This window comes from Halichoerus grypus, chromosome 8 (assembly GCF_964656455.1).
Source record: "Halichoerus grypus chromosome 8, mHalGry1.hap1.1, whole genome shotgun sequence".
NCBI lineage: Eukaryota > Metazoa > Chordata > Mammalia > Carnivora > Phocidae > Halichoerus > Halichoerus grypus.
In genome coordinates, this window is record NC_135719.1 from 128,557,902 (window position 1) to 128,584,396 (window position 26,495).

The 26,495-nt window shown below is 43.0% G+C and overlaps 1 protein-coding gene across 23 annotated transcripts in view; it reads left to right on the forward strand.

Moving 5' to 3' along the window:
- The window catches only part of NRXN3 (neurexin 3), a 1,523,557-nt gene that overhangs the window by 486,256 nt on the left and 1,010,806 nt on the right, over window positions 1-26,495 (forward strand). For all 23 annotated transcript variants that reach the window (XR_013440795.1, XR_013440796.1, XM_078054031.1 and 20 more), the window contains 2 exons: window positions 13,416-13,854; window positions 17,811-18,194. Coding sequence is in view for 21 of the 23 variants with exons in the window: in XM_078054031.1 (XP_077910157.1) it covers window positions 13,416-13,854; window positions 17,811-18,194 (823 nt within the window). In the remaining 2 variants the exon portion in view is untranslated. The remainder of the gene's footprint in view (window positions 1-13,415; window positions 13,855-17,810; window positions 18,195-26,495) is intronic.

Here is a 26,495-nt window from a genome sequence, read left to right on the forward strand (position 1 = left end):
CCAGTGTCTCTTTCTTCCCTGTATCCCTTACATTTCCCAACATGGTCCTTTGTATATAGTAGTTGCTCAATAAATGCTTGGCAAATGAATAACAATAGACATGTTTGTCTTTCCACAGAAAATGTCTTCAGGGAAGAGATTATGTTGTAAAAATTAGATAGCTTCTGGCACAGTGAATTATGCATAATTCATGCTTTGTTTAATTCTTACGTTTAATTTTTGCTTTGATTTGAACTCCAATTATAGTGAATTGTGAAAGTCAGTCAGCTTCTCTTTATTATATAAGCATACACTTGATAAAAAACTGTGGAATCGAAAATCTAATAGCTAAGTTTAGCTCGTAATTTCAATTTCAGGGACTGAGTGACAGCTCAGAACTAGGAGTGGATTACTAGCATTGATGGGCCTAGAGAATTTTCCATTCTTACTCGGTTTTTTCTCTCCAAACCAGAGAAGTCCACTTATGGCAAACCTCATGGTAGGCAGGCCTCGCCCTGGGGGATTATTGTAAGTCAGACTAATAGGAGCTAGGCAGTGAGCAGAAAGAGAGCACATTAATTTCCTATAGCTGCTGTAACAAACACCAAAAGACCTCGTGGCTTAAAACAGCAGAAATTTATTCCATCACAGTTCTGGAGGTCAGAAGTCCCAAATAAGTTTCACTGGGCTGAAATCAAGATGTAGGCAGCATTCTGCTCCCTCTGGATGCTCTGGGGGAGAATCTGTCCCTTGCCTCTTTCAGTGTCTAGTAGCTGCCAACATCCCTCGTCTTGTGGCTACGTCCCTCCAATCTCTGCCTCTAACCTCCTATTGCCACTTTCTCTCTGTGTCTGATCTCCCTTTGCCTCCTCCTTTTAAAGATACAGGTGACTGCATTTAGGGCCCACCTGGATAAGAGAGGATTCTGTCACCTCAGAAGCCTTAATTTAATCACGTTTGAAAAGACCCTTTTCCAGTAAGGTATCTACAGGTTCCGGGGATGAGTACATGCTAACTTTGGGGAACATCAGTCAGCCTACTACAGAGACAGATGATTTTCCCCTTTGCGGACTCAAAGTGTTTAGTCTTCTAGGAACTTGGTTTGCTTATAGACACACCTCATGAGTAAAGAGCCTGCAAACTTATGGCCTATTTAAAAGAAGCCAAGAGTTGTTATCTGGAAGGGGCTAATTTAGGTAAGTCTAATGTCACTGGATAGGCGGGTATGGTAACATTCTCAGCTCTCAGTATGAAAATAAACAATACTTATTAAGGAGCTAATTAAGTAAGTAGAAAAACTGGTTGGAGTTCCAGGCAAGTCAGCAGTAGCAGCCAATTCCTATTATCTGGCTCTGTTTTGGATGGATTGTGGTCTACTTCTGGGGGAACAGGTGTGCTCAGCTCGCCTGGCACTCTTCTGGGTCCAGCAATAGCTCTTGCCAACTGTTTCATCAGGAAGATCACAAAGGATCTAGGTGGTCACCGGGAGGGGGACTGAGGTGGTATCAAGAGAGAGGAGCAGCTCTAGAGTAAGCCGTCCCATGCAAAGTCAGAGCTAAGATTTCATCAACTCTTGAATTAGGGAGTTTGGGATGAAGACTTCCTGGCTCCTCAATACTTAGTTTACGTCTCTCTCCTATTGTCTCAGGAGGGCATGGACCCGAGGAGATTTGATGGGTGTTCCTGAACATGCTTCATTCAGTGTGCCTACTTGATTGTGACCCACTAGCCTAAGCCACAGGCAGGAGAGGTGGACTTTTCTAGTGATTCTTTTATAATCCAGATAGCTGGGGAAGTTGGATTAAAGGAGAGATCTTAAAGAAACATTGATTTCTGTTGTATGGAGGCTAGGAGTCAAGGAGTAATTGAGCTCACAGGCTCTCAAACCAAACTTACCTGCATTTCATTCTGGCTCCTTTACGTAATAGCTATGTGACCTTAGACAGATATTAAAATCTCTGATCCATAGTTTCCTCCTCTGTAAAATGAGGATAATAGGAACCTGCCCTTACAGTATGCTGGGAGCTATTCTAAACACGTTCCATATACCTAATCTTCTAATTTTCACAGCCATCCTATGAGGTAAGTGCACTATTATTATCCCACTCCAAAGATGAGGGAATCAAGGTATAGAACAGTGGAGTAATGTGTCCAGGCAACACAGAAAGAACAAAGCAAGAATTTGAACCTCAGATAGCTTGGCTTCAGCACATGTGCTCTTAACCATAGTTGATGCTGCCTCTCATGCTGCAGGTGGTTGTGAGGATAAAACAGGGTAGCCATCTGCACCCCCAGGTGGTGGAAAGTTCTGGGTTACATCTGTTGTTCAGGTGAATTATGAATAGTGCCCTATTCTGCTCTCAAAAGAAATGTCATGTCTTGGTTTGGATATTTGTCATGTGAGGATTGAATATTTATATGTAAAATACTAAGAACAGTACCTGGCCCCCAGGAAGCCCTCCATTAAGGTTGATTGTTGCTGCTTGTACTACTATCACCACCCCCCACAATCATCCCAAGTCTCAGAGGCTTGGAGCTAGTGGGTTAACTCGGGTTCTGAAAATGCATATCATGGGGGCCACCATTCCCCGTTGTCACACCCATGGCAGATATTGCTCATTGGTCACAGCACAATAGTTTTACTACTACATGCCCTAGGCAGCCATTCGTAATTGATCAAACTGGACATGTAATTAAAAGTATGTACCATTCCTTGTTTCATTGAATGTAAGAATGCAAGATCTCAGTGTATGGAAAATTTAAATTTAAGCTGAGCTTGTGGGTTTCTCCATTTATATTAAAACTTATTTGATTCCTGAAAGTGATAATGAACTTTGGACCTCTTAAGCATTCTATATCCTTTTCTTCCAGTATTCCTCTCTGCCTATTTCTCCATCATTTCTACCTCTAAAAGAATTTTAATGCATAATAGTTTCCTATTCCCTGCCTATAATTTTATATCTTATGATAAAATACCACAGAAATAGTATAGAAATGGACACAATATAAATGAAGAGTGAGTCATAATAGGAATTATAACTGACACCTAGGATCCAAGACTTAGAAAGGCTGTCTTTAAATGTGATTTGTGTAACTGGTAGTGAAATTCATTTCAGGTTAGTTTTGCATGGCATAAGGGACATCTAGTGGTTATCTAGGTCTCTGCAGATTTGCTAAAGGTAATGTAAAGTCATAGGTTTAAGTACTGGAGGTGAGTATCATCACCTTGAAAGAGAGCCCCAAGATAAGAAGGGGAGCCTCCTTTGTCGCATAACTCTATGTTGAAGTTAACAAAGGGTAAAGAAACCTGTTCAGAAAAAAATAAATTTGAGTCCTAGCATTTCTGTCTATATTATTGTTAGTTTGAACCCAGCTTTTATTGGCTTTCCTACCAGGTTGGAAATGATTCTGTTATCAGTTACCTGCCGGTCTGGCATATTTTTGCTATCACTTTCCCCACCTCTTCTGCTGATTGCAGAGGGGCTCTTTGGACCACCTTGAAGAGCCATCTGATTAGAGCCTTCATTAGGCCAGAAGCAGGGCTGCTTAGCAGGCCAGGGCAAGAAATAGTTTGTAATTGCCTCTGACAGGCAGATCTCCTTCTTTGGAAGTTGCTTGGCCATCAGGAAGTCATACAGTTCTGATCCATGGGTACTTTATATAAATGAATGGATTTTACATTATAGGAAGTTGAACTGCAAAATGCCAATGTGAACTTGCCTTCTTAGCCCCAGAGAATCTTCATGGAACTTGCCTATTGGTCAGCAGGTCTTGGCCTGATCTGTCACTATCCATGGTCCTGAACTCACTGCTTCTGTCTTCTGGGCTGCATAGACTACTTTCCTCATATACTCCTATTGTTTCCAGCTAATTGTGTTAGACTTCATGAAGGTTCTGTTTCATTGAATCTTTTTATAGTGTTCCCCCCTGTTCTTCTGCCTTTGGGCCTTTTATATAATCTCTTTCTCCAAAAGCCATTTGGCATTTCTATTGTAAGCTATCTTCTTTCAGGGTTGTTGGTGGCAGAAGGCTTCATTGTTAGGAATTCATTCTTGCTTTTTGACTCTGGGTACAGAGAATGAAGGCTTGAGGCACTGTTTCAAAACCTCCATGTGTTTTCTGTGGCAGTCCAAGCTACATTGTCATAAAGAGGTGGGCAGTAGTCCCTTAGCACTTTCCAGAAAGGGAGGCAGTGTTGGTGCTGAGTTTTGTTATCCTATCTCTTTGAGTATCTTGCTAGAATTTGTGATTGGTTTTTTTGCTGCTTTATCTGTTAGTGTTTTGTCAAGACACATAAACTAATGACAGCTGCCACTCTTGGGTACAGAACTTTCTATATTGGTAAATTCAAAATGCAAGCACATTTCCTAAGCATGTACACTAGTGAAAACCAAATTCTCAGTGGTTCTATCAAATTATTTTTAACTGTGATACTTTAACTCCCTACTTTCTCATCTCATCACTTATTGTCAAGCAGAAGAATATAGAGGCTTCTTTCTGCATTATAGTCCTGCTTGATTTAGAGGCATCAGGAAGTAGTCTTTGGGGTCTTCTTGTCTGTTGTCCTTCCCATTCTTTCACGTCCTCCCATATATATGTACTGACTTTGTGTCAGGCACTGGGAGACACAGAAAGAAAGGCCCAGTTTCTTTCCACTTGAGTAGCTGCTGGTCTACTGGGGAAAACAGTTGCAGCACAACATGATAAATTCTTTGGCAGCAGTTAGAATATGGAGCCATGGGAGCAGAGAGGAGGAACTCAGATGTAGGTAGGAATAGAGTAAGAGTATTAGTGAAGGCTTGCCAAAAGAGGTGATACCTAAACTATGCCTCAAATGGCAAACCGTAATTATTCAGATAGAGAATCCAGGGGGAGAATTTACTGGAGGAACTGCAGAACTCGACAAGGCTGGTGACAGTGAAGTGGGGACTAGATCCGGAAGAGTCTATTATGTAATGCTGGAAAGTTTGCATTTGATCTGAAGCTGATAGAGAATCACTGAAGGGTTTAAGTGGGGAATGACATGTTATCCTCAGGGAAAATAGTGAGATGATTAGAATCATTTCTAGTCCTTGGAATAAAAATAACAGTAGATTCCTAGTGAATCAGGAAGGCACATTTTACATTTTGTCACCTTTCCAATCAAACTGCTAAAGGCTTCCTTTCTACTCTAATGCCCCCCCCCACTTTTTTTTTTTTTTTTGCAATTGCATAATGTCTGTATTTTTAGAGCTTTTCATAGTCAGGTACCACCTACTCATCTGATCTTAGTTCCTCTGCTCTGTGACATGTAACTTTCACTCTAGTCAGGTTGGTGCCCTCATCAAATATTCTAAGACAGAAGGAAATGTAGGCGTTCACTGGGTAGGTCGTTTAGTACATAAGTAAATGCAGGAACTTTGAGAGTACATTTATTGAGCCTCTCCTGTGTGCTAGGCACTTTGCTAAACAGTGGTCATGCATTGGCTACCACATCAGAAACACATAGGCTCTGTGTTTATGAAGCTTACAGTCTAGAGGACCATGACAGTGCCATTCTTGGAAAGCAGAAGAAAGAGAAACACAATCCGGGTCAAGTTTCTGATCAGCGGTCCTTGCACGTTCACTAATTGGAGTGACAAATATGTCTCACTCCAATTCTGGTGTCAAATATATCCTCCCTTTAAGCACTTTCCCAACATTTTCTAAGCATGAAGTGGCAGGGATTGTACCTCCTCATGTTCCTTTGTATCCCCTACGGTCTAGAGCTAGAAGTAAAGTGGTTATTTGACACATTCACATGGATTTTGCTTCCAGTATTTTAGTGTAGCTAATTTACATTACGTTGGCTTTGTGTTAGAGGATAACTAACACAATGGAGAATGTTAGGATGGAGAATATGTTCACCTCAAATTACATCTCTTAGTGATTGGTGGTAGCTTCCTAGAGCACTGCCTTGAGGAGAATTCTGAGACTCCATCTGGGTTGAATGGGGGCAAGAGAGTAGGATAGAATGACATCAGTTAGCAATGAATACCACATGTGAGGAAGGAAGAGTAGAGACACATATTTGCCAACATGGTTCTTGCAATAAACGAAGTCTTTGTAGTATCCCAGAAACCCCCACAAACTTGATTGGCTGGAATTTTTTTTTATGGGATACATGAACATATGGCGGCCTGTTCCTGATCAGCCTTTTTAACTGAATAAAGTCCTCAAAAGTTCTCTTTCTTGAATAAAATTTAGACCTTTACTGTGATTGTATTAAGGGTTGGAAATCTTTCTCAACATTTTAGTGTCTCCATCTGTAACTGAGCATCAACCTATTATTTCCATTTCACAAAGAAGCCATCAGATAAATATTTGTCTAAGTCTTGAGCACAAGTGGTAATGACCTGCATTATTAGCAAGGCTCTTGGGCTGGAAACCATGCCTTTTTGATTCATGAGGGCAGAGTGACTGGCCCACAGCTTTCTCTCTCTCTGGTTGACTGACTGGATGCCCAGATGACTGGATGCTTTTTTCAAAATGTGGGAGGGACTGAGGACTTTGGTGATTCAACATCAGCTTGCCTGGATTGTTTCTGTCATTCCAGCTTGCCTTATGTCCCTTGTATCTTCTTCTGGGCACTCTCTTACAAATGGGACCATGAATCAGAGATGATAAACTGAGGGTCCCTTGTGAGATCCAGCTTGCCGATATGTTTTGTTTGACCCACAGAGTGTTGGATCACTCACCATTTAAAACATTTGATTAATTGTCGACATTCTACTACTGTCTTTTTAAGCCTGAAACTCAGTTCCCATTCTCTACTTCGGGTGCTTAGTTTTGATCTTTGGTGGATCCTGACCACTGTCCACAGAATACAAAGCATGAAAATGGTGGTATCCATGGTATGTAGCCGTTGGGGCTTTGGGCCTCAGGTTTGATGTTAGCTGCAGCTCAGCAGGCAGAGTTCATTCACTGACCCCTGTTAGCAGGACCATAGATGCAGATGTGGCCCCAGCCATGCCAAATACTAGGCTCTTCTGACTTTGGAAGCGAGGAGGACCATCTGCTGTCACATTTGTATTTGGACTTCACTGTTGGAGTTCAGTCAGTGGTACATTCTGATAGAAGATGTGAATGATAATGAATCCTAAATCTGTGCATGTGTATGGTAGGGCTGTGTGTGTGAGAGAGAGAGAGAGGAAGAGGGAGAGCGAGAGAAACAAGGAATAGCCACCGTTAGGCATCTATATATGTATTATAAATGCCACATTAGGCAATTGTGTGTATATATATTTTTTTTATTTTTATTTTTTAATTTTTATTTTTCTACTTTAGAGTTTCTTAAATCCAGTCTGTCACTAGTTTGAGCCCTGTCTTTTGAGCTGACAGTCACCTTAGAACTTATCCTCAGAGAAAATCTTTTCTTCCTAAGATTGCTTCGTGCCAGGCTATCCTGTCTGTTGATTTAGTTCTGGCTTTTCACAGAAAATAACAAAATTAATAGTTATTTGTAGATAACTATTAGATAACTACCATTTGTTGAGTGCTTATTATGAAGGGCCAGGAACTGTGTCGAATATTTCTCTATACAACAGTATTATCTTCTTTATTTCTTACAACCCTGTGAAGTGAGACGTGCTGTCCACATTTCTACAGTGAAAGACTCTGAGGCTGAGACATGTTAACTATTTTGTCCAAGGTCACATAGCTGGCATGGGTGGAGCAGGACCCAACCCCAGTCAATGAGACCATGGAGCCCGTTATCTTAACCACTGCCCTGCCACTTGAGTCCAACATCTAATTTAATGCAGACATGAGCATTTATTAAGCACCTGTACAACGAGGTGCTAGTTCAGATTTTAAAAGGGGTGGTGCATATTTTTGCTGATAGGGTGTTTGAGGTCTCTTGAAAAGACAGGACCTGTGTTTATTTAAAGAAAACAAGGTTGAGTGTTTTGAGTGACAAAGGAGTGGAACAGTCAGTTCATTGGGAGGAAGTCATAGCAGAACAGAGATATAGTTGCTTGAAGGACAGAGGGGAAGTAGGGCAGAGAAAGCAGGATGTGTGATTCTGTGGCGACCCTGGAAGCCAGATTATTTCAAAGTGCTTCTTATTTATGTTTTTACCCTGAGTAGGAATGTTACACAGTAATAAGATTAGCCTGAACATTTATCTAGAAGCTGCACTATCCTGGAAGCTGAAGAGAAAAAGCTCATTTTATTATTATCTATTGTCAATGGATTAAATTTGGGTGGGGGATAAATATATCTTTGTCTTTCGCTTGTTGAATGTAAACTGTTCCACACATAGGTATAAAGCTGAAAGGCTTTATTGGGATTTGTAGTCAACACTGTTCCATATCAAGGCACCGTGACACTGGTTCCTCGCTATTCTGTTTTGTTTAGCCTAGACACTTCAGAGAGTGTCCCCCAGTATCCTGAATTTCAGATGTCCTCCACTGACCTGGATCAGAGCAGTGGTGCTTAGGCATGAAGTCACGGACCTGTAAATGATGGTCTTAAAAGCTGATCTGGTGGTTTTTATTGAAATTGTCCTTTTTGTAGACCCACAGAGGGTTGAAGATGCTTTAAAAACAAGAGGAAAAAAAAAAAAAAGCCCGGTGGTATTCTCCTATTCCTGCACAGGAGAAATAGTACCAAGAGGCCATCTGGGCACCGAGGGCACAAGCCCACATCCCCTCATTCCTTCTAGTTCCCTTGCTGGAGTGCAGAGAGATGTGGCATTTACAGCAGAATGCATGGAAACTTTTTCTCAGGGAGCTGAGCACAGAGTGGCCTAGGAAAAGATGGAAGAGAGAGGAAAAGAAGCACCTCTGTGAGTGGGGACTGTCTCTACCTCTCAGATTTATTCTCATGGACCTGCCATATAACTCCAGTGCCATAAATGAGTTTAATATACAAGGCACATCATGTAAATTAGAAGAGTCCCTCCTTTTCCAATCAGGGCAAGTGGTCTGGGCAATAGGAAGACAGCTGCATCACTGGCAGGCAGTAGAAGGATTCTAAGTTTGTCAAATGGTGAGATCAGCAAGGACCAGAGTAGCCAGAGAGGGACTGGAGTGGGTTTGGCTATAGATCCTGGTGAAGGGGCATCAGGAGAGAAAAGTAGTCTGGGAAACGTGGTGAGTAAAGATGCAGAAACCCCCACACTTGAGCTCAGACAGAGGCCTCTGAGGTAACTCCTGAGTGGGGAAGGTTGGGACATACCAGGTGTAAAGGGCTTCGCATATCAGGATGGAGCTGGGTGTTGTTTTGTGCTTGACTAAGGGGTTTTTGCTTTATAGGTAAGCATGGGCCACAGGAGAACCTAGAAACTGCCATCCCCAGAGCATGACTCTGCCCCAGTGTGGTCACAGAGATCTGGGTTCAAGTTCCAGTTTATGTCCTCAATGGGCTGAGTGATCTGGAGGCAAGGACCTGTCCCCTTTCTGTAAAATGTGGCTAGGATTACCTAATTCACTTGCTTACCATCTGGCACATTGTAGATGCTCAGTAGATGGAAACTATTTTTTATATTGTTCCCGCTCTCATATCTTGCCTTAGTCCTGATATCGGTCCTGTGTGCCTTTGTATCGGATTCTGGAGGCATCGAAGTACGGTTTTTCTGAGAGTCTGTCTTAACTCTGAAACTCTGTCCTCAACTGTTTTACTCCCTGACCTCCTAGGCATGAGCTACAAGTCCAAATGGCAGTCTTTACAAGACTGTGTGTGGGGTAGTCAGACCAGCTTATCATTCTTTGTGACTCTGTCTCTGCCACTCAGTTTTTGTGACATCTTCCCTCATGGGGAGCCTCTTCCACTTGTCTTTAATTGGTCCTTGTTGGGGCAGCTTGTCAGCCAAGCTGCTCTCTGTCACTTGACGCCACATCTCTTCCTCGTTCAGTTATCAGTCAGGGACTTTCCGTTAGCTGAACAGAGAACACGGTACTAGATACTAATTTGCCTTGTAAGGGGGTCTGGCAGAGTCTCTTGCCTCCATGCCCTACCCAAGGCCCTGGTACCTTACTGCATGGCTGTGGTGCTGGCCATGGTCCTGCACCGGGCAGGTGGGGAAGGGAAGGATGCCAGCCATGGAGCTTCCCAGTTGAGTACCACCAGGCTACAAGACCCCTGTCCTCCTGTCCCTTTCTTCTTGGTGGGGGTTCTCAATAGAACCTCAGGTCAGGCCCCAGGCAGTTTCTGACAGTATGCCAGCGCCCCTGGAGACAAGAGTATGCTATTATTTCTTCTTAGGTTTGTGTACTAGTGTAGAATTTTCTGTGTTCTACCATGTATAACATCCCTCTCGATCTTGATAATAGCCCTGGGGGAAAAGGGGAGCTGTTCCTAGAATAGGTTTCCGAGGTTCCTGTCTTTGGAAATGGGACTCAGAGAGGTTACCCAGCTCTCAGTAAGAAAGGTGAGGAAACGCCAGATAGACAAGTAATTTCCAGGCTGTGGAGTAGAGAGCTCACCTTCAAAGAGCTTTCGAGAGAAGTCTGGTTATCTTTCGCCAGTTTGTGGCCCTGATCCTCCACTGTATCTCTCTAGAAACCTGCATTGTAGTGATTCACCTCTGGTCTCAATCTCAGTTGTGTACCTTTCTCAATGGAGAGCCCCTCTTCACAGTACCCTGCATCCCTTTATTTTTATTTTTTTAAAAGATTTTATTTATTTATTTATTTTGAGACAGAGAGAAAGAGAGAGGGAAGGATTGAGGCAGAGAGAGAATCTCAAGCAGACTCCCTGCTGAGCACAGAGCCTGATTTGAGGCTCGATCTCAGGATCCTAAGATCATGGCCTGAGCTGAAATCAAGAGTCAGATGCATAACTGACTAAGCCACCCAGGGTCCCCTACCCTGCATCTCTTTAAGAGGCTTTTTCTTTTTTCTCTCCTGCCTCTTGTAGGGATGCCTGAGTTCTTTATCCATTTATTATTCAGTGGAACCAAGCCTCAGTTTGCCCCCCTGGGATGAGCTATTGTTATACATTAATAATTAATCTTAACAAACAGTTCTAGTCATAGGCATTTAACTGAATGCAGAGAAAGCCAAAGTTTGTTTATGACAGAGAGATCTCCCATGCCGGGGCACAGTAGTGGGGCTAGAAAGGGGGAGTTGCCAGTCATTAAACTTGGTTTCTTTTCTGGTTCACTGGAGTGATCGATTGCCTAAAGATCTTGCAGTATTTCCTCTTTTCACGCGGTCAGTCCAGTAGTGCTGAGATGAGGAATTCAGGAAGCTGAACTTGCACGATTTTCCATGTAATGTTAAAGATGAGCTTCACAGGTGCTGCTAATGGGACCTCACTCCGAGTAGCCACAGTGGTAAAGCATGTGGATGTGAGAGCCCAACTCCCTGGGTTCAAGGCCTGCTCTGCCAGTTACCAGGTGTTATGACTGTGAACTGGTTCTTTAACTACTCTCCACATCTGTTTCTACATCTGTAAAAGGGGGGAATGGTGGTAGGTGTCTCAAATGGATGCTGTCAGCATCTGATGGGATGGTAGGCTTTAGATCCTTAGCATGGTATCTGGTAGTAGGTGCTCAGTAGATATTAGTATCATTATTATTTTCAGTGTTACTACGGTTAGGCCCATTATCAAGGTCATATAGTAGGTGAGGTGTTTTCAATTCTTTGTCATTAGTTATATATTAAAAGGCCAACAGTTCTGCTCTACTCTGTCCTGGTGATGGGGAAGAGAAGGGAAACAATTCTATAGCTGGATGTTAGGGATTAAATGATTTGTACTGGAACGACCCATCCATTTACCTTTTTATCACTGAGATGGATTGTAAGATTTATTTTAGTATTTAAGTTTTGTTATTTTGCTGAAAATGGAGATGGTAATACAACCTTTTTTGGGGTCATGGAAAGGATGAAATGAGACTAACAGCTACATCACCTCCCCACAAAGTAGCTGAGATTTCTATGCCCTTACTCTGTGCTGTTCTAAGTGCTCAACATGTATTAACTCATTTCACCCTTGCAAAATAATTTACTCCTGTGTTCCCAATTTTAGAGGAGAAAAGAGATCCAGATAAGTTAAAAAACTCTGCCAAGGTCACACAGCTCATAAGGTGGTGGATGGATGTGGGACTTGAGCCCAGATCCAGATCCTGACTTAGAATTTGAATAAGATAATATAAAGCACATAGCAAAGTGATTGCCATAGTCAATACTGTAATGTTAGCCCCCTTCCCTTTCATTTTTCTCCTGTTTATTGGAAAAATGGGACGTTACTTAGAGATCAGAGGACCGAGACCCATCCCAGGGCACTGCAGTCAAAATTCAGTTCTAAAAACAGCAAAACCTCTTTGAAATTCTAATTTGGGGGAATATCATTAATCCCTGCTTTTACGTGGATTACACCAAGTTTCAAAAATCATAATAGTTTTTTTTTTAAAGATTTTATTTATTTATTTGAGAGAGAGAGAGCATGAATGGGGCTTGGGGAGAGGGAGAAGCAGACTCCCTCCTGAACAGGGAGCCCGATGCAGGACTTGATCCCAGGACCCTGAGATCATGACCTGAGCCGAAGGCAGATGCTTAAACGACTGAGCCACCCAGGCACCCCAGTTTTTTTTTTTTAGTGTTTTAGGGTGTTTTATTCTCCTATCCTGTGTATATGGAGGGCACATACAATATGTGAAAAACACAGATCTCCTTCCCCACCAACTCTTAACACTTAATCATTTTCTTTCAGTAATACATGTGCACGGTAGAAAACAACAACAACAACAACAACAACACAACAGGGTATTGTGAAAAGTCAGTCTCCCTCCCATTCCTGAATATGAATCTGACAAATCCACTCCCCCGTGACAATTTTATAGTTTCTTGTGTTTCCTTCCAAAGATGTTTTATGCATTTATGAATATATATACATATAACACATGTGCCCCCCCCAAAACACACACACACTTAACACAATGATAGTGTAGTGCACACTTTTATGTTCCTTGCTAATTTCACTTAACAGTATTTCTTGGAGAACATCCATGTCAAAACCATGTCAAAAACTACTTTGTTTTTAAGGACTGCATGATTGTCCATCATGGGAAGTACCAGTCTTGTTGATGGTCTTAGGTTGTTTCTGGTCTTTTACTAAGTATACTTCAGTAAATATCTTTGTATTTAAATATTACTATTTGTGCAACTCAGTTTCTCTTGATTTTTATTTGCAAGCTGATATTGTATAGCTTTCTGACAACACAAAAAATTGGCCAGAAGGAGACAACACAAAAGGAATAAAATAGAAATGTGGGGGCTTTTTTAAGGCTTATGTGCACCCCAGAGGTCCCTTCCAACGCTTTTTCAAATGCTGTATCTCACTTTTCTCATATTGTTTCAGACATATTGTGTCCTGAAGCCTCTTCTTGGGCCTTTTTCCCTGGTGCCCAGTGAGCAGTGGCTGGTAACTGTTTGCAAGATTGATTCATATGGCACTTGTTTGGCTTTTGACAGGTTGTTTATAAGAATAATGACATCCGTCTGGAGCTGTCTCGCCTGGCCCGGATCGGGGACACCAAGATGAAAATCTATGGTGAAGTTGTATTCAAGTGTGAGAATGTGGCCACACTGGACCCCATCAACTTCGAGACCCCAGAGGCGTATATCAGTTTGCCCAAATGGAACACCAAACGCATGGGTTCCATCTCCTTTGACTTCCGTACCACTGAGCCCAATGGCCTGATCCTCTTCACTCACGGCAAGCCCCAAGAGAGGAAGGATACTCGGAGCCAGAAGAACACCAAGGTGGACTTCTTTGCTGTGGAACTTCTCGATGGCAACTTATACTTGTTGCTTGACATGGGCTCGGGCACCATCAAAGTGAAGGCCACTCAGAAGAAAGCCAACGATGGGGAATGGTACCATGTGGACATTCAGCGAGATGGCAGATCAGGTAGGAAGAGGCACAGTTGTGATTGAGAAGAGAGGAAAGCTGCAGCTTTTCAGTCTGTTTCCCAGCTTTATATTTTTTTATTTTAATGTTTGCGCTTGCATGCATGTTTGACTCTTTGGCTGTTCTCTTTAATGGTTGTTGTAAGATTATGTTTCTGAACAATATATCTGTCTCGTCGACAGTTCACATGGTCCTCCTTTCCTTGTCACTCACGGCACAGCCGTCTCAGTGATGGCTCCAAGGCTCTGGAGCCACACATGGTTTTACAAGTAGCATTTCCACTCCTACCAAAGAGGCTGTCATGTCACTGATGTGATGGTTTTTTTTTTCCCCCCTCCTTTTCTTCTCCTTTTTCTCATCACCATGGAAACACAATTGTGACATCACAGATGCTGCATTATGTGATTACTCTGTAGGATAAGCTTCACTGTGCAAGAGTTTATGCAACGCTACACCCTTTAATAATTGGCAAGAGTCATGTTGCAGGGAGAAATTATGACAAGAAAGAAAAAGGCAAATTGATTTTTCCTGAAGTCATGTTCAATTTAAAGCCTTCCTTTGGTGTGAGAGCCTATATTTCACTCTTTGCTCAGACCTCACTAACTCTCCCTTCCTTTTCATAACCTTTTACATTTGGTTTAAATGGCTTTGTTTGTTTCTGCAGCCACAGATCAAACAAGCTAGCCCCAGGCAGTACATAGCTACTGTGGAATGGTAACAAAGAGAGGGAGGAAACACACACACACACACACACACACACACACACACAAATAGAGAGTCTGGAGCTTTTGAATGCCTCAACAGTCTGCTTAGCTTTCTGTGGACCATGTGGCAATGAGGGTCACATTCTGTGCCATCAGGAAGGACATTTCACACGGAATAGTAACTAGAGCATTTGGATTTCACACGGATTTCCTGATTCTCCATTTAGGTGGTGTTATACTCAAGAAGAAGGGTCTTGGCTATGTTTGCTGTATTTTTAAGGATTCTCTCTCCTGGGAAACACAAAAAGTCTTTCATTTGGACATTTTCGTGTAGGTGCATTTGGCCACTAAAAAAAGCAATAGGTTCCCTCAAAAGGCTGCAGCCAGGAATGGCTGAGCTTTCCGGGGACAGCTTTTCTGCATAATTCCACAGCCAGAGGGATGACGGAGATGGGCAATGTTGCCCTTAGGAGGAGCTGGATGGGTTCTGCGTAGAGGGCAGACGGGTGGCAGATTGCAGCCCTGGCTGGTTTAGCGCCCAGCAGGATGCTTTATTGATTGTCTGAAATCTAATCAGAACCAAGAGGCTTCAAATTAAATGTGCTTGTTGAGTAAGAATGAACAGTTCGTGCTTTTTTAACAGACGAAGACACAAAAAACGAGTTTCTCTGGAGGCCGAATCTTTTTCTCTCTCTTTCTAAATTTATCCCTATAATGTCAGCAGGGGCAGAGCCAGAAAGCTATCCTAAGATTACAAGGGAAACACTTCTATTCATTTTAAGACCATGTGTTTTGGGTCTCTGGAGTTCCATTATGGTTGATGGGTGTTAGGATTGGCTAGCCTAGACCTGACACAGCTTAAAGGTTACCTATCTGTGTCACAGGCAGCCTAGAGCAGGGGAAATTGCCATGTGTTTACTTCTGTTTATTCCCAGCACTGATTGCTTTTTTCAAGTGGGGCAGTTATTTGTTAGAACCATCAGTAGACCCATCTTTGACAAACCTGTCTGGATTTCAGAAGCCTGGAATTTCATATCCAGTAGCTATAGCATTGGCCAATACTGATACATTTGATCAAAGCCTATAATAATTTACTGAGTAAACAAATCATTGTCTTATGAACGCAGCATAACATAAAATTTTACTATGATCTGTTAAACTTCATTTCTTCGCGAGGGTATTTTCTGGTATGTTTTTGGTTATGAACCTGTGCCAGAATGAAGAGTTACACAAATACCTGCCTATGCGAGTATGGGGCCTCCTTCCTTGCTTATCCTGAAGAATGACATGGGAAAAGTATGGTGATCACTCCCCATTTGGGGGACTGGTTCTTGAAACTTGATTAAGTGCATTCAAAACAGTTGTGGTCACGCACTCAGAGGATGGATTTCCCTCAGGATGTATTTATGGCTCTAACATTTAAATCCGCTCTGTTGCTGTCCTTATTTGGCAATAGCTGCTCCTCCAGGTTGGGGATCAAGCAGCTCTGTAGGCTTGTGGAGGGTAGAGAAAGCAAGCAGTGTAGGAGGAAAGGAAATGGAAACCTCAGCTTCCCCAACAGTGAAACAGTGCACCTGTTAGCTCCTCCCTCGTGAGATTGTTGTGAGGATCGAGTCCAGAAAAGCACATACAGTACTTAAAATGGTGACCAGGACATAATTATTGCTATGTAGGTTTCTAAAATTTAAAAAAACGAAAACGCAAAGCCAATTTCTCCAGGGGAAAACCTCGAGGATAGAGTAGGGGAAGCGTGTGGTTGGCATAACCCGCCCAGAGGCCCCTAATGCTGGCTTTGTAATTTATAGTGTACCTCACACTCTTGATCTTATTTGATCTTCTTGGCCCTTCAGACTATCCCTTTCATAGCCCAGGGGACTGAGACTCAGGCAGAAGTGAAGGCTGCTTGATGAATGGCAAGACCCAGGTATCTCGGTACCCATAAAGCACTTTAAGAATACTAAATAAATTTAAAATTTCTGGTGTCATGTTCAGATATCACCTTAATTTTACAGTTTAGGAAAATGGACTGTAAAGTAGCTTGGGGACTGGCCTCGGGTCAGAATGCCATTTAGGACTAGAATCCCAGTCCCCAGTTCCCAGGACAGGCTCTAGGTTTGCACAGTCTCATCGATGGGTCCATGACCCTACTGCTGCTGGGCCTGGTCTGCCTCTGATCTCGTCTCCTGCTCGCCCCTTGTGCCCTCCCACTCTAGCCACACTCTGGCTTACCCCAGGGCCTTTGTAGGTGCCATTCCCCCTGCTGGCACATTCTTCCCCCTGGACTTGGCCTGGTTGGATCCTTTTCAACATTGTGGTTCTATCATACTTGTCACCTGCCTAGAGAGGGAGGCCTTTGCTGACTGTATGTTTTAAAGGAGAACCCACAGGCTGCTACCACCCATTTTACTCTCTTCCTAGTACCGACCAGTACCTAATTTCTTTTGCTTATTGAGTCATTTGTTTAATTTCTGTCCCTCTGCTCGGGAATATCAGTGCCACAAGAGCAGAGATGTACCTGTCAAGTTCATCTCTGTGCCCACCAGTATACCAGAGACACAGCAGGTATGCAATCCATCCCTGTTAAATGAATAAACAAACATGGTCCAGTTGAAATTTCTCCAAGGCAATGCTCCAGGGCTGGTAGCTAATGGCATTGTAGAGGGTATTAGTGCACGGAGGGTTCCATCCTTTTGGGCATGGCAAGTGAGTGATGAAGACTCAAGCAAGCACTTCCAGAACCCTTACTCTGTCCCAAACCCTGAGGAGCACTTTACGTATGTGAACGTATCTAATCATCACACCAGTCTGTGAGGTGGGGACCATTATTTTCCCCTTTTACAGATGAGGACATTGAGGCCCTGGCAGGTGAAATCACTTCTGTACCAGTACCTGGTAGAGCTGAGATTTAAACACAGGCAGCAGCTGTGCTGCTCTCAACCTGTTAGGTAGGTGACCTTCCAGCCGGGACTCCGTAGAGAAAAGACATCAGGTTAGGTGTTCGTTCACGAGATGGTCCTGAATCCTCCTATCAGTGAGAGTGTCTTTGCAGCAAAGACTGGAACCAAATGGCCTAACATTTTCCTTTCTACTGTCTGGAAGCCTTTGCCTCCCTTGCTTGCATTGTTCTCACCTGGCCAGGCACCACGAGTCTCTGAACCCACCTGCTGGGCTCCTTTCATTTGGTTCGTTGACTGGCAGCCTCACCTGCCCAGAGGGCTGGCAGCTCACTCTGTTTCCATCCTTCCATCCCAGGTACCATATCAGTGAACAGCAGGCGCACACCATTCACCGCCAGCGGGGAGAGCGAGATCCTGGACCTGGAGGGGGACATGTATCTGGGCGGGCTGCCGGAGAACCGTGCTGGCCTCATCCTCCCCACTGAGCTCTGGACTGCCATGCTCAACTACGGCTACGTGGGCTGCATCCGTGACCTGTTCATCGACGGGCGCAGCAAGAACATCCGGCAGCTGGCGGAGATGCAGAACGCTGCGGGCGTCAAGTCCTCCTGTTCGCGGATGAGTGCCAAGCAGTGCGACAGCTACCCCTGCAAGAACAATGCTGTGTGCAAGGATGGCTGGAACCGCTTCATCTGTGACTGCACGGGCACCGGCTACTGGGGAAGGACCTGTGAAAGGGGTGAGTTGGCTCTCGTGGGTGGCATTCAAGGTCTGAGTGGGCGTGGTGTATGGCAGATGTGTCCCGAGATAGACCTACCCGTGCCTTCTCTGTTTTACAGAAGCGTTTCCTTCCGTTCACTGCTTTCCAGATTATACCCTTTCTGGTTCTGGATGCGTGAATTTGTTAACTAGGGTTGGATCCCAGAAAGGGAAACTTTAGAAGAAATATTACCAAGATCATGGCACTTTTTCAATTAAGTATGAGACATCTTCAATCCAGGGTGGGTGGATACTTCTCTTTTGGGTTTCTGGGTGGGCTAACGAACTGGCTGTTTCAGTTATTCATTTAACTCATGCGTTTTGGAGCTTTCTACATGCTAGCTCTTGGATTAGGCTTAAAAAATACACTACTGAACAAGGTAGACCCAGTCCTGTTCTCGTGGAGTTGCTGCCTGGTGGAATATTTAGTCATTAAATAAATAATTACAAACGTGGTGAGGTTTATAGGAGGCAGCATGACGTATTGGTTAAGAACATGAACTCTGGAGCCAGGTTGGGTGAGAAATCTGACTCTTATGGAGTAATGTGAACTTTATCAAGATAATCAATATCTTTGAGACTTGATTTCCTCATCTGTAAAATAGGGATAATCAGGTACCTACTCAGAAGGTATTGGTGATGATGAAGTGAGTTAGTAGGTTCCCAGACAATGACTTAATAAATGTCAGTGATTGTTAAAGTCATAGTTATTGTAATAAACATTATCAAAGGGAAAATAGAAGTTTGGGAGGCCCTCTGCAGGGGGACCCGGCACACTGTAGAGGTTCATAGAAAGCTGCTGTCAGGAAGAGTCTGTAAGCTATGTCCAATTCCAGCTTGGTTTATTTTATATGCCAAGCTTATAGACTTCAAGCTGGCTGTCCATAGATTGTCAGCCTCTATTTTATATGAAGGGATAATTTACATAGTTATCAAGTGTTTGCTGAGGCTGTAGCTCTAGGGCTTTAAAGATACCGCATATGCAATAGACATAGTTCCTGCTCTCAAGAAGTTTATCGTTTCTTTATCTGAGGAGTTGAGGCGTCTCTACAGGAAGCAGTAATAAAATGATACAAGGTAGCAGAATGAGCGCTGTTGGTGGACCAGACTGGGAGGACAGAGATTCAAGGAAGAGAAGACTTTCTTGAGGAGGGACCTGCAAGGCCTCATCCCTAAAGACCACCAGTGGCCAGAATTGTCCAGTATCAGGAGTCTGGGGATGAGGATGAATCTTGGAACAAGCCTGGAAGAGGGTCTGGATGAGTAGGCAAAGATGTTTTTAAGGACTGGCTTTTGTGAGGTCCACTGTATAATTAGTTAAGGGGTGTTTCAAGAGAACTGTAGATCTTTTTTTTACAGCTGGATCAAAAACAGGATACGGCACATTGGGGTGAAGGAGGAAGAGAGAACTTTCTTGGAGCTCTTGGAATGTAAATTCAGAGTCACTGAATTTTTGAAGCTGTGACAAGCAGAAGCTAGAAGCTAAGATGAGGACGCAGCCATCTGGAACACAAGTGGGCCACATGGGGCTGGTCAGTCTGTCAAGCTCCTAGACTTTTTCCAAACATCGTTGTAGGGTAGACTACCCTGGTCCTGGTTTGGGGCAATAGAAAGGGCATTTGACCTCTGAGATGAGTGAGACAGTTTCGATGTAAGCCACACTGTTACAGATCTTCCACTACCTATGAAGTAGTATAAGAACCAGAGATCACTTCAGACCTCTCACTCCTTCCCCTTGGGTCTCTTTCCAACTCAAGGGCCTTGGGACTGCTGAAGACAGGCAGCAGTGACTGTAGCCAGCTGTGCACGGTGTCTCTGAGCTCACCTATTCCAAGGGCAGATCCGTGGGAGTTGGTCCAAGGTTTGCCAAGAACAGTGAAAGTCACTGCACCTTTTATGTTGTCACTTCTGACTAGTCATTAAGAGGCAGCTGATTGGGGATATATGAGGGACAGTTATTCCTGGTACAGTGCAGCCAAGTCATCCATTCTGGCCAACTGAGAAGAGGCATAGCAAATTTAAGACATTTGATCTATACGTCGCTCAAATCCCAGACGGTGCAACTGATTGTTTTGTTCCCCTGCTAATTGTTTTTTGGCCCTGTATTGTTCCTGACACCATGTTCAGAATGAATCAGTGGAGTGTAAAAATGATAGGACTCCACTTGCTAGCAGAGAAAATAGAGTTACCTAATGACATTGTTTTTCTTTATTGAAACTGATTTCTCAGTGGAGATGCTTTGAGTGTCCTTTATTCATTTTTATACATGATGCAGACATTTATTGAAACCCTAGTATGTTATAGGCACTGTATCAGATTCTGGAAATGCAAAACCACTGACATAGCTCCTGATTTTGATGAAGGGGTGTATAGTCCTTCCAGGGAAACAAAGGGAAATGTGCTAACATGTGGCAGATGTTATGCTATATGTTTATAGGGGAACAGTAGGGCAAACAGATGGGAGAGGCCATGCCTGTGTAAGGGAGTGATGGTTGGGAAAAGGGGATTCGAGGTTTCTTGGATCTTCTTGTCTCCTATTTCTAACAAAATGATGACCTATCTCTACCTCTGACCCTATAGACACTTCTGAAGAGTGGTGAAGGAAAAATATTTGTTAACATTCTTTATGTAAGGACCATGATCCCCTTGGGATCCAGGAATGCTGCCCCACCCACCATGACCCCATCAACCTGGGCACTCAGTTTACCATTTTCTCTAATTTTTTTCTCTACATTAGCCCTAAGCCTAGAAATGATCATTTGTACTAAATGTGATAAGATTAAGACAATTTCTAAGGCATTGTGTCCCATCCAGCCCAAACTGTGTCCTCTACTTGGACTTGGTTGCAGGGTCAGTCCCTTGGTATCACTGGTCCCGCAATAGGAATGGTAAGGTTAGAGAGGCATTTGTTTATATAAAACAGAGAAAGCATAGGTGGGATGTTAAAATTGGTATTCAGAGAAAAAGCAGAGTTGGGGGTGGCCCAGGTCAGACACTAGATCAAAATAGCCCAAGAACTCAAGCAAAGTGAGCAAGCAGATCAGTGTATAGGGCGACTCCCAGATCAAAGCTGTCCTCCAGATACAAGGAAATAAGGCAAGAGACCTAGGAAATATATGAATATATGAGATTAAGGTTAACTTGCAGAAGTATCTTTCTCTTATAGTAAAAATGGATGACTCTTGCTTGTACCCTCACGAGAGTGCTTCTATTGCCTGTGAAGATAGCAACTCTAAATCTTGACATTTAACAATCAGCTGGATGTTGTATTTAGAATGTTTCGGGATGATCTGATACTATTCTAAGAAGATGTAGATCTATCTTCCCATCCCAATTGTTCAGCTCTAGCTATTTTGGTTTGTTTTTCATAGTGTTGTGGGAGACGTCTGTCTCCATGACCTAAAAAGCAAAGGCCTGTTTTAGCTGCTTAATGCCAGTCACTTTGGTTGAAATGCTTGTGTGCTGGAAGACCACCTGCCCTCCTGTGAAGCCCTATTGTATTGAAGAAACATTCTAGCTTGTCTTTCTTAAGAAGATATGATCAGTTGACATGGAATAAGCATGGCATCTTCTCCTTGTCCACGTGGCCAGACTGTTTAGTTCAGTTGGTGGGAGCGAAGCATCAATAGCCAAGACTATGGATTTGATTTGTTTGTGGACCATCAAGCTTCAGTTTGATGAGGCCACTGCAGATTCTATCCTCTTCCCTACATGGCTTTTTCTGAATGTATGCCATCATTTATTTAGCAAGCAAGAAAGGAGGATTCAGCAGAAGTCCATTCCTTTGACAAGAAAAATAACCTACAGTACAGCACTTACAATTGGGGTGGCCTAGTGGTTAATGGCATGAATGTTAGAGTCAAATAGACCTGGTTTGTGTGTTGGTTCTGCCACTTACTAGCTAGGTGACCTACAACTGATTTCTCTCTTAATTCTTCTAAACCTCAGTTTCCTTATCTGTAAAATGAAGATGCTAATACTTTCTAGGTAATGTTCTTTTGGTTGCAAGCTACAGAATTGATTATGGCTAACAGAGTCAAAGAAGGGGATTTACTGCATGATTACCTAGAGAGGTACTGATCAAATGAAGCTCTCACTAACTACATCTTTAAAAGGAAAGCAGAACAGCTCCAGGGACCCCAAGGCACTGCAATTGAAGCAATTCATCTCTCCTAACCTCTAGGTTCTGGATTTTTCTAACTAGAATTTACATTTTCGAAAAAAAAAGGGAAACTGATTGGCCTAATTTGGTTTGTCTGTCTTGTCAGCTCTGTCCAGGTGGGTGGTCACCTAGAATAGATATGAAGGATCACCCAGATGCACACTCACGTTTGTGTGTGTATGTGTGTGTGTGTACGTACATATAAATAAAATGTTACTGAACCATTTTCTTAGTGCTCTTTCATGGCTAAGTTCAGCATATCCTGACCCATAAGGCCATATCCTCTTCTAGATGTCCAGCCATATGGAAATGCTTCTGTCTGATGAAAGAAAATATTTCCTGGGATCATGGAAATCGGATGCCTTTGAGAATATTAATTTGCACAACCAAGAGAATGTGATGAGAGGGTGAATCTGCTCTTCTCACTGGTTCCTGGGATTCCATTCATCTGATATAAACACCAGCTGAAAACCAAGAATGCAGATATTTTGAGTTTTCTCAAGTAACTCTTGTTCCAGCAGGAAAAGAGTGCAGACAGCAGCTGCTCCCCCTTCCAGCTCAGGGACTTCCCTTTCAGCCAGCCCTCTGAATGCTGCTGTGTGCTCCTGGGGTAGCAGCAGCACCTTCTGCCTGGGAAGGCTGAGATCCCACCTTTAGATGAGATGGGAATGTGTCACTTGGATGCCACATGGAAATTATGGTGTCAGAAATAGTAGAGTTGGCAGGTACTGTTGATGTTTCCTGCACCTAATCCTTGTTTCAGCTGGTGAGGAATTGGAAACATCACTTTAACTTGGAGTAGCTATAGAATGGTTAAAATTCATGATTCCTGACTCTTAATCTGTTGCACTTTCCATTACATTGAGCAGCCTTTCTTCCCTGTATATCTGAAAGGGGTTAGATTGTAAGGTCATTGAGGGAAAAACAGTGCATTAAATATCTCTGTGGCCCCCCCAAAGTCTGAGGCATTGTGCTGTACACAGTGGAAATGCAAAACCACTGGCATAGCTCCTGATTTTGATGAAGGGGTGTATAGTCCTTCCAGGAAAACAAAGGGAAATGTGCGAACATGTGGTTATTAAATGTTGGAACTATATTTAATAACACACTACTTGGTTATTAAATGTTGGAAGGCCCCAGTCCTCTGTCCTGGGTCTCCTGTTAGTCTGCACACTCATCCATAGTCTGTATCCTCATCCATTGCCATGGTGTTGAAGGTCATCTATATGTTAATGACTCTCAAATCTGGGATCTCTAGTCTGGAACTCTCTGGAATCCCAGATTTCTGTATCTAGTTGTCTACTTGATATATGCATTTAGATTTCTGGTAGGTATCTTAATCATAACATTGAAAAACAGAAATTTTGAGTCCCTCCTCTCAGTGTTAGACTTTTTTTTTTTTTTTTTAAGTTTTCCCCATCTCAGTAAATGGCATTACCATTGTCTTTGGGTTGATTTTTCTCCCATCTCATTAAATCTCTCCGCAAATTCCTGTTGATTCCTTATTTAATCTCATCCTCATCTGTTCACCTCTCTCCCTCTCCACGACCATCATCTTAGGTCAATCTACACTGATCTCTTTTTTGGACAACTAGATAGCATGTCATATGACTATGGAAAGCTCAAAATCATTTTGTGCCTTTTTTTTAGAGTATTAAAGTTGGATTATTAAAATGTTTACATGTTCAACACATTCCTACCTTAAGTAGCTTTAGTTTCAGTGGCTCTTGGTTCCCCAAATTGTAGGAAATGAAGCTATGATACTTCTTTGGAAATAACTTCAGCATTACCATAGCGATCCCACAAGTAGGCATCTATCTCTTCTCTGTACCAGGTGTGGTGAGCTAAGTTGTGAGGATGCAAATTTGTAGAAGACATGGTTTGTGTTCTTCATGAACTCAAAGTCTCATGGAGGGGATGGAGGAATAATCTGCAAATTGTAATGCAGTCGGCCAAGGGCAATAATTCAGGGAATAATCATAGGGAAGAAAGAAATAGTAATTAGAAATCAAAATATGTTTAGCACAATATATCACTTATAACTGATTCTGGATCCACTGGGGTCTGCTCAGACCGACTCACTGGTGTAGGAATAAAAGAAACCTTGGCTTCCAAGGTCAAATATAATCATGCTGGTCACTCTTATAGGTTCCAGTGCCATTGAGGTCCTGCCCCCATTCCCCAGGGATACCCAGGCCCTTTATTTAGATATGTGACCTTGAGATTCTAACTTGGATACTCTGGCTTCTCTGTTCTGCAAAAATAAAATGAGGCAGTTGAGTTTCATGCACTCTCAGGGCCCTTCCAATTCTAAAACTCTGATTCTCAAATGTCATCAGCTTGGCAGTGTCTTTCCTTATCCTGAGGAGAGGGGTAAAGGTGAGTGAAGGGCAGGATAGGAATGCAAGTCCTTGTTCTTTACAGGCTGCGGAACTGTCTGAGTTAGGAGGCTGGGTTTAGTTATATCAGCGCTGCAGTGAAGTACTCTGATTCCTTCATCTATGAAAATTAATGCCTTGGTGTACCGGGAATACTTCAGGTCCATGATACATAAGTTTTAGTTGATGGATTCATGAATAGAACCTTGGATTTCTTAAGAGCATTTGAAGGCTGTCACCTTTTCAGTCCAGTTTTTACTCCTTCTGATGGGTAATGACATGAATCAGAGAAAGGGGCTTTTTAAGAAATACACCATTCATCAACATCAACCAACACATCCTCACTTTTTCTTATTTGTTGGTGCTTAGGTTATACAGTTGTATGTGCTGACTACCATAGTGGCAAGAAGATTTAGCCTCTTCTTTTTCCTCTTCTTGTTTTCTGCATTTCCCTTCCTGGAGGCTCAAGATTGTATGATCCCAGGAAATTGACCCAGAGTCCATGAACCCTTCCTAAGTGTTATCCCACCAGGTTAGCAGCCGAGATACTGCTGATCACAGCTGCTCCTGTAAATTCAAAGAAGAAAATCAGGGAAGGAGATTCTAGCTGCTCTGGAATCTTGAAGCTCAAGCACCTCAGAAGGACAGGCTGGGGACTTTGGACATCTTTGAAAAATCTACAGCTAGGCCTGTGCTCAGCCTGAGAATGTGAGGGTCAGAACTTTGGGGCAGCATGTGACAGCTACTTAGAACCAATGCGCGCCTGCTGTGGGCTGTGGTTCTGTCAAATGCAGGGACAAGGTGGCCATTTATATTGCCACTCTGTACTTTATTACTGCCTTTGCTAAAAGCTTCTTAACTACCCGCAGACATCTGCCCATTGTGGGTGCAATCAATTGAGATGCTGCTGAATTATGAGAAACAAGTGCTTTAAAATGCATACAGATTATCACAGCCTTTTCTAGCATCTCTGGCTCTGTGTGTCTTTTCACAGGTAGGTGAATCCTTCCTTGCTCCAGTCTGGAATAAGAGGAAGAGGAAGTTAAGAGATCTACTATTTATTGAGGGAAATTATGTGCCTGCTCTATGTTAAGTTCTTAATATACACTGGGCCATTTAACCCTCACATCCTCTCTGCAGGCTGCATATTATGATCCTCATTTTCTGGATGAAGAAATTAAGGGCTTGATTCATTCATTCCAAAGCACCTATTGAGCACGGTGTGCCAGAGGCTGCCTTGAGCCCTCAGGATACAAAAGCATTGATTGTGTCACTCCACACAAACATACCAATAAATTCGGAAATCTGAGGAAGGTGGGACATAAATGCAGGGAGAAAGATCATGGACAACATCACAAATTGGGTGACCCTAGAGCTGAGGCTTGGTAGAGTAGCAGGACTGCCAGGTAGACCAGGCAGGTAAAAGTATTCCAGGCAGAGGGAACAGATATGCAGAGGTGACTTTGGTAAAGAGGAAGTTTTCCTTGTGGATGGAATCTAAAGCTTGGGAGTAGGAGAAGAATTGGAGGGGACATTTTAGAAGGTGTGGCTGGAGGGGTGGCAGGGCCATCTGTGAAGCACCTCGTTTGCTCTCCCAACAAGTTTAGACCTTATCTTACAGGAGGCGAACCATTTTTAGCAATGTGATAACAGGATGGCATGTGGGAGACAGGAGCCAGCGAACCAGTGTGCATTAGTTCTGTTTGCATTGGCATTAATTCAGGAATGAGAAATAAGAGCC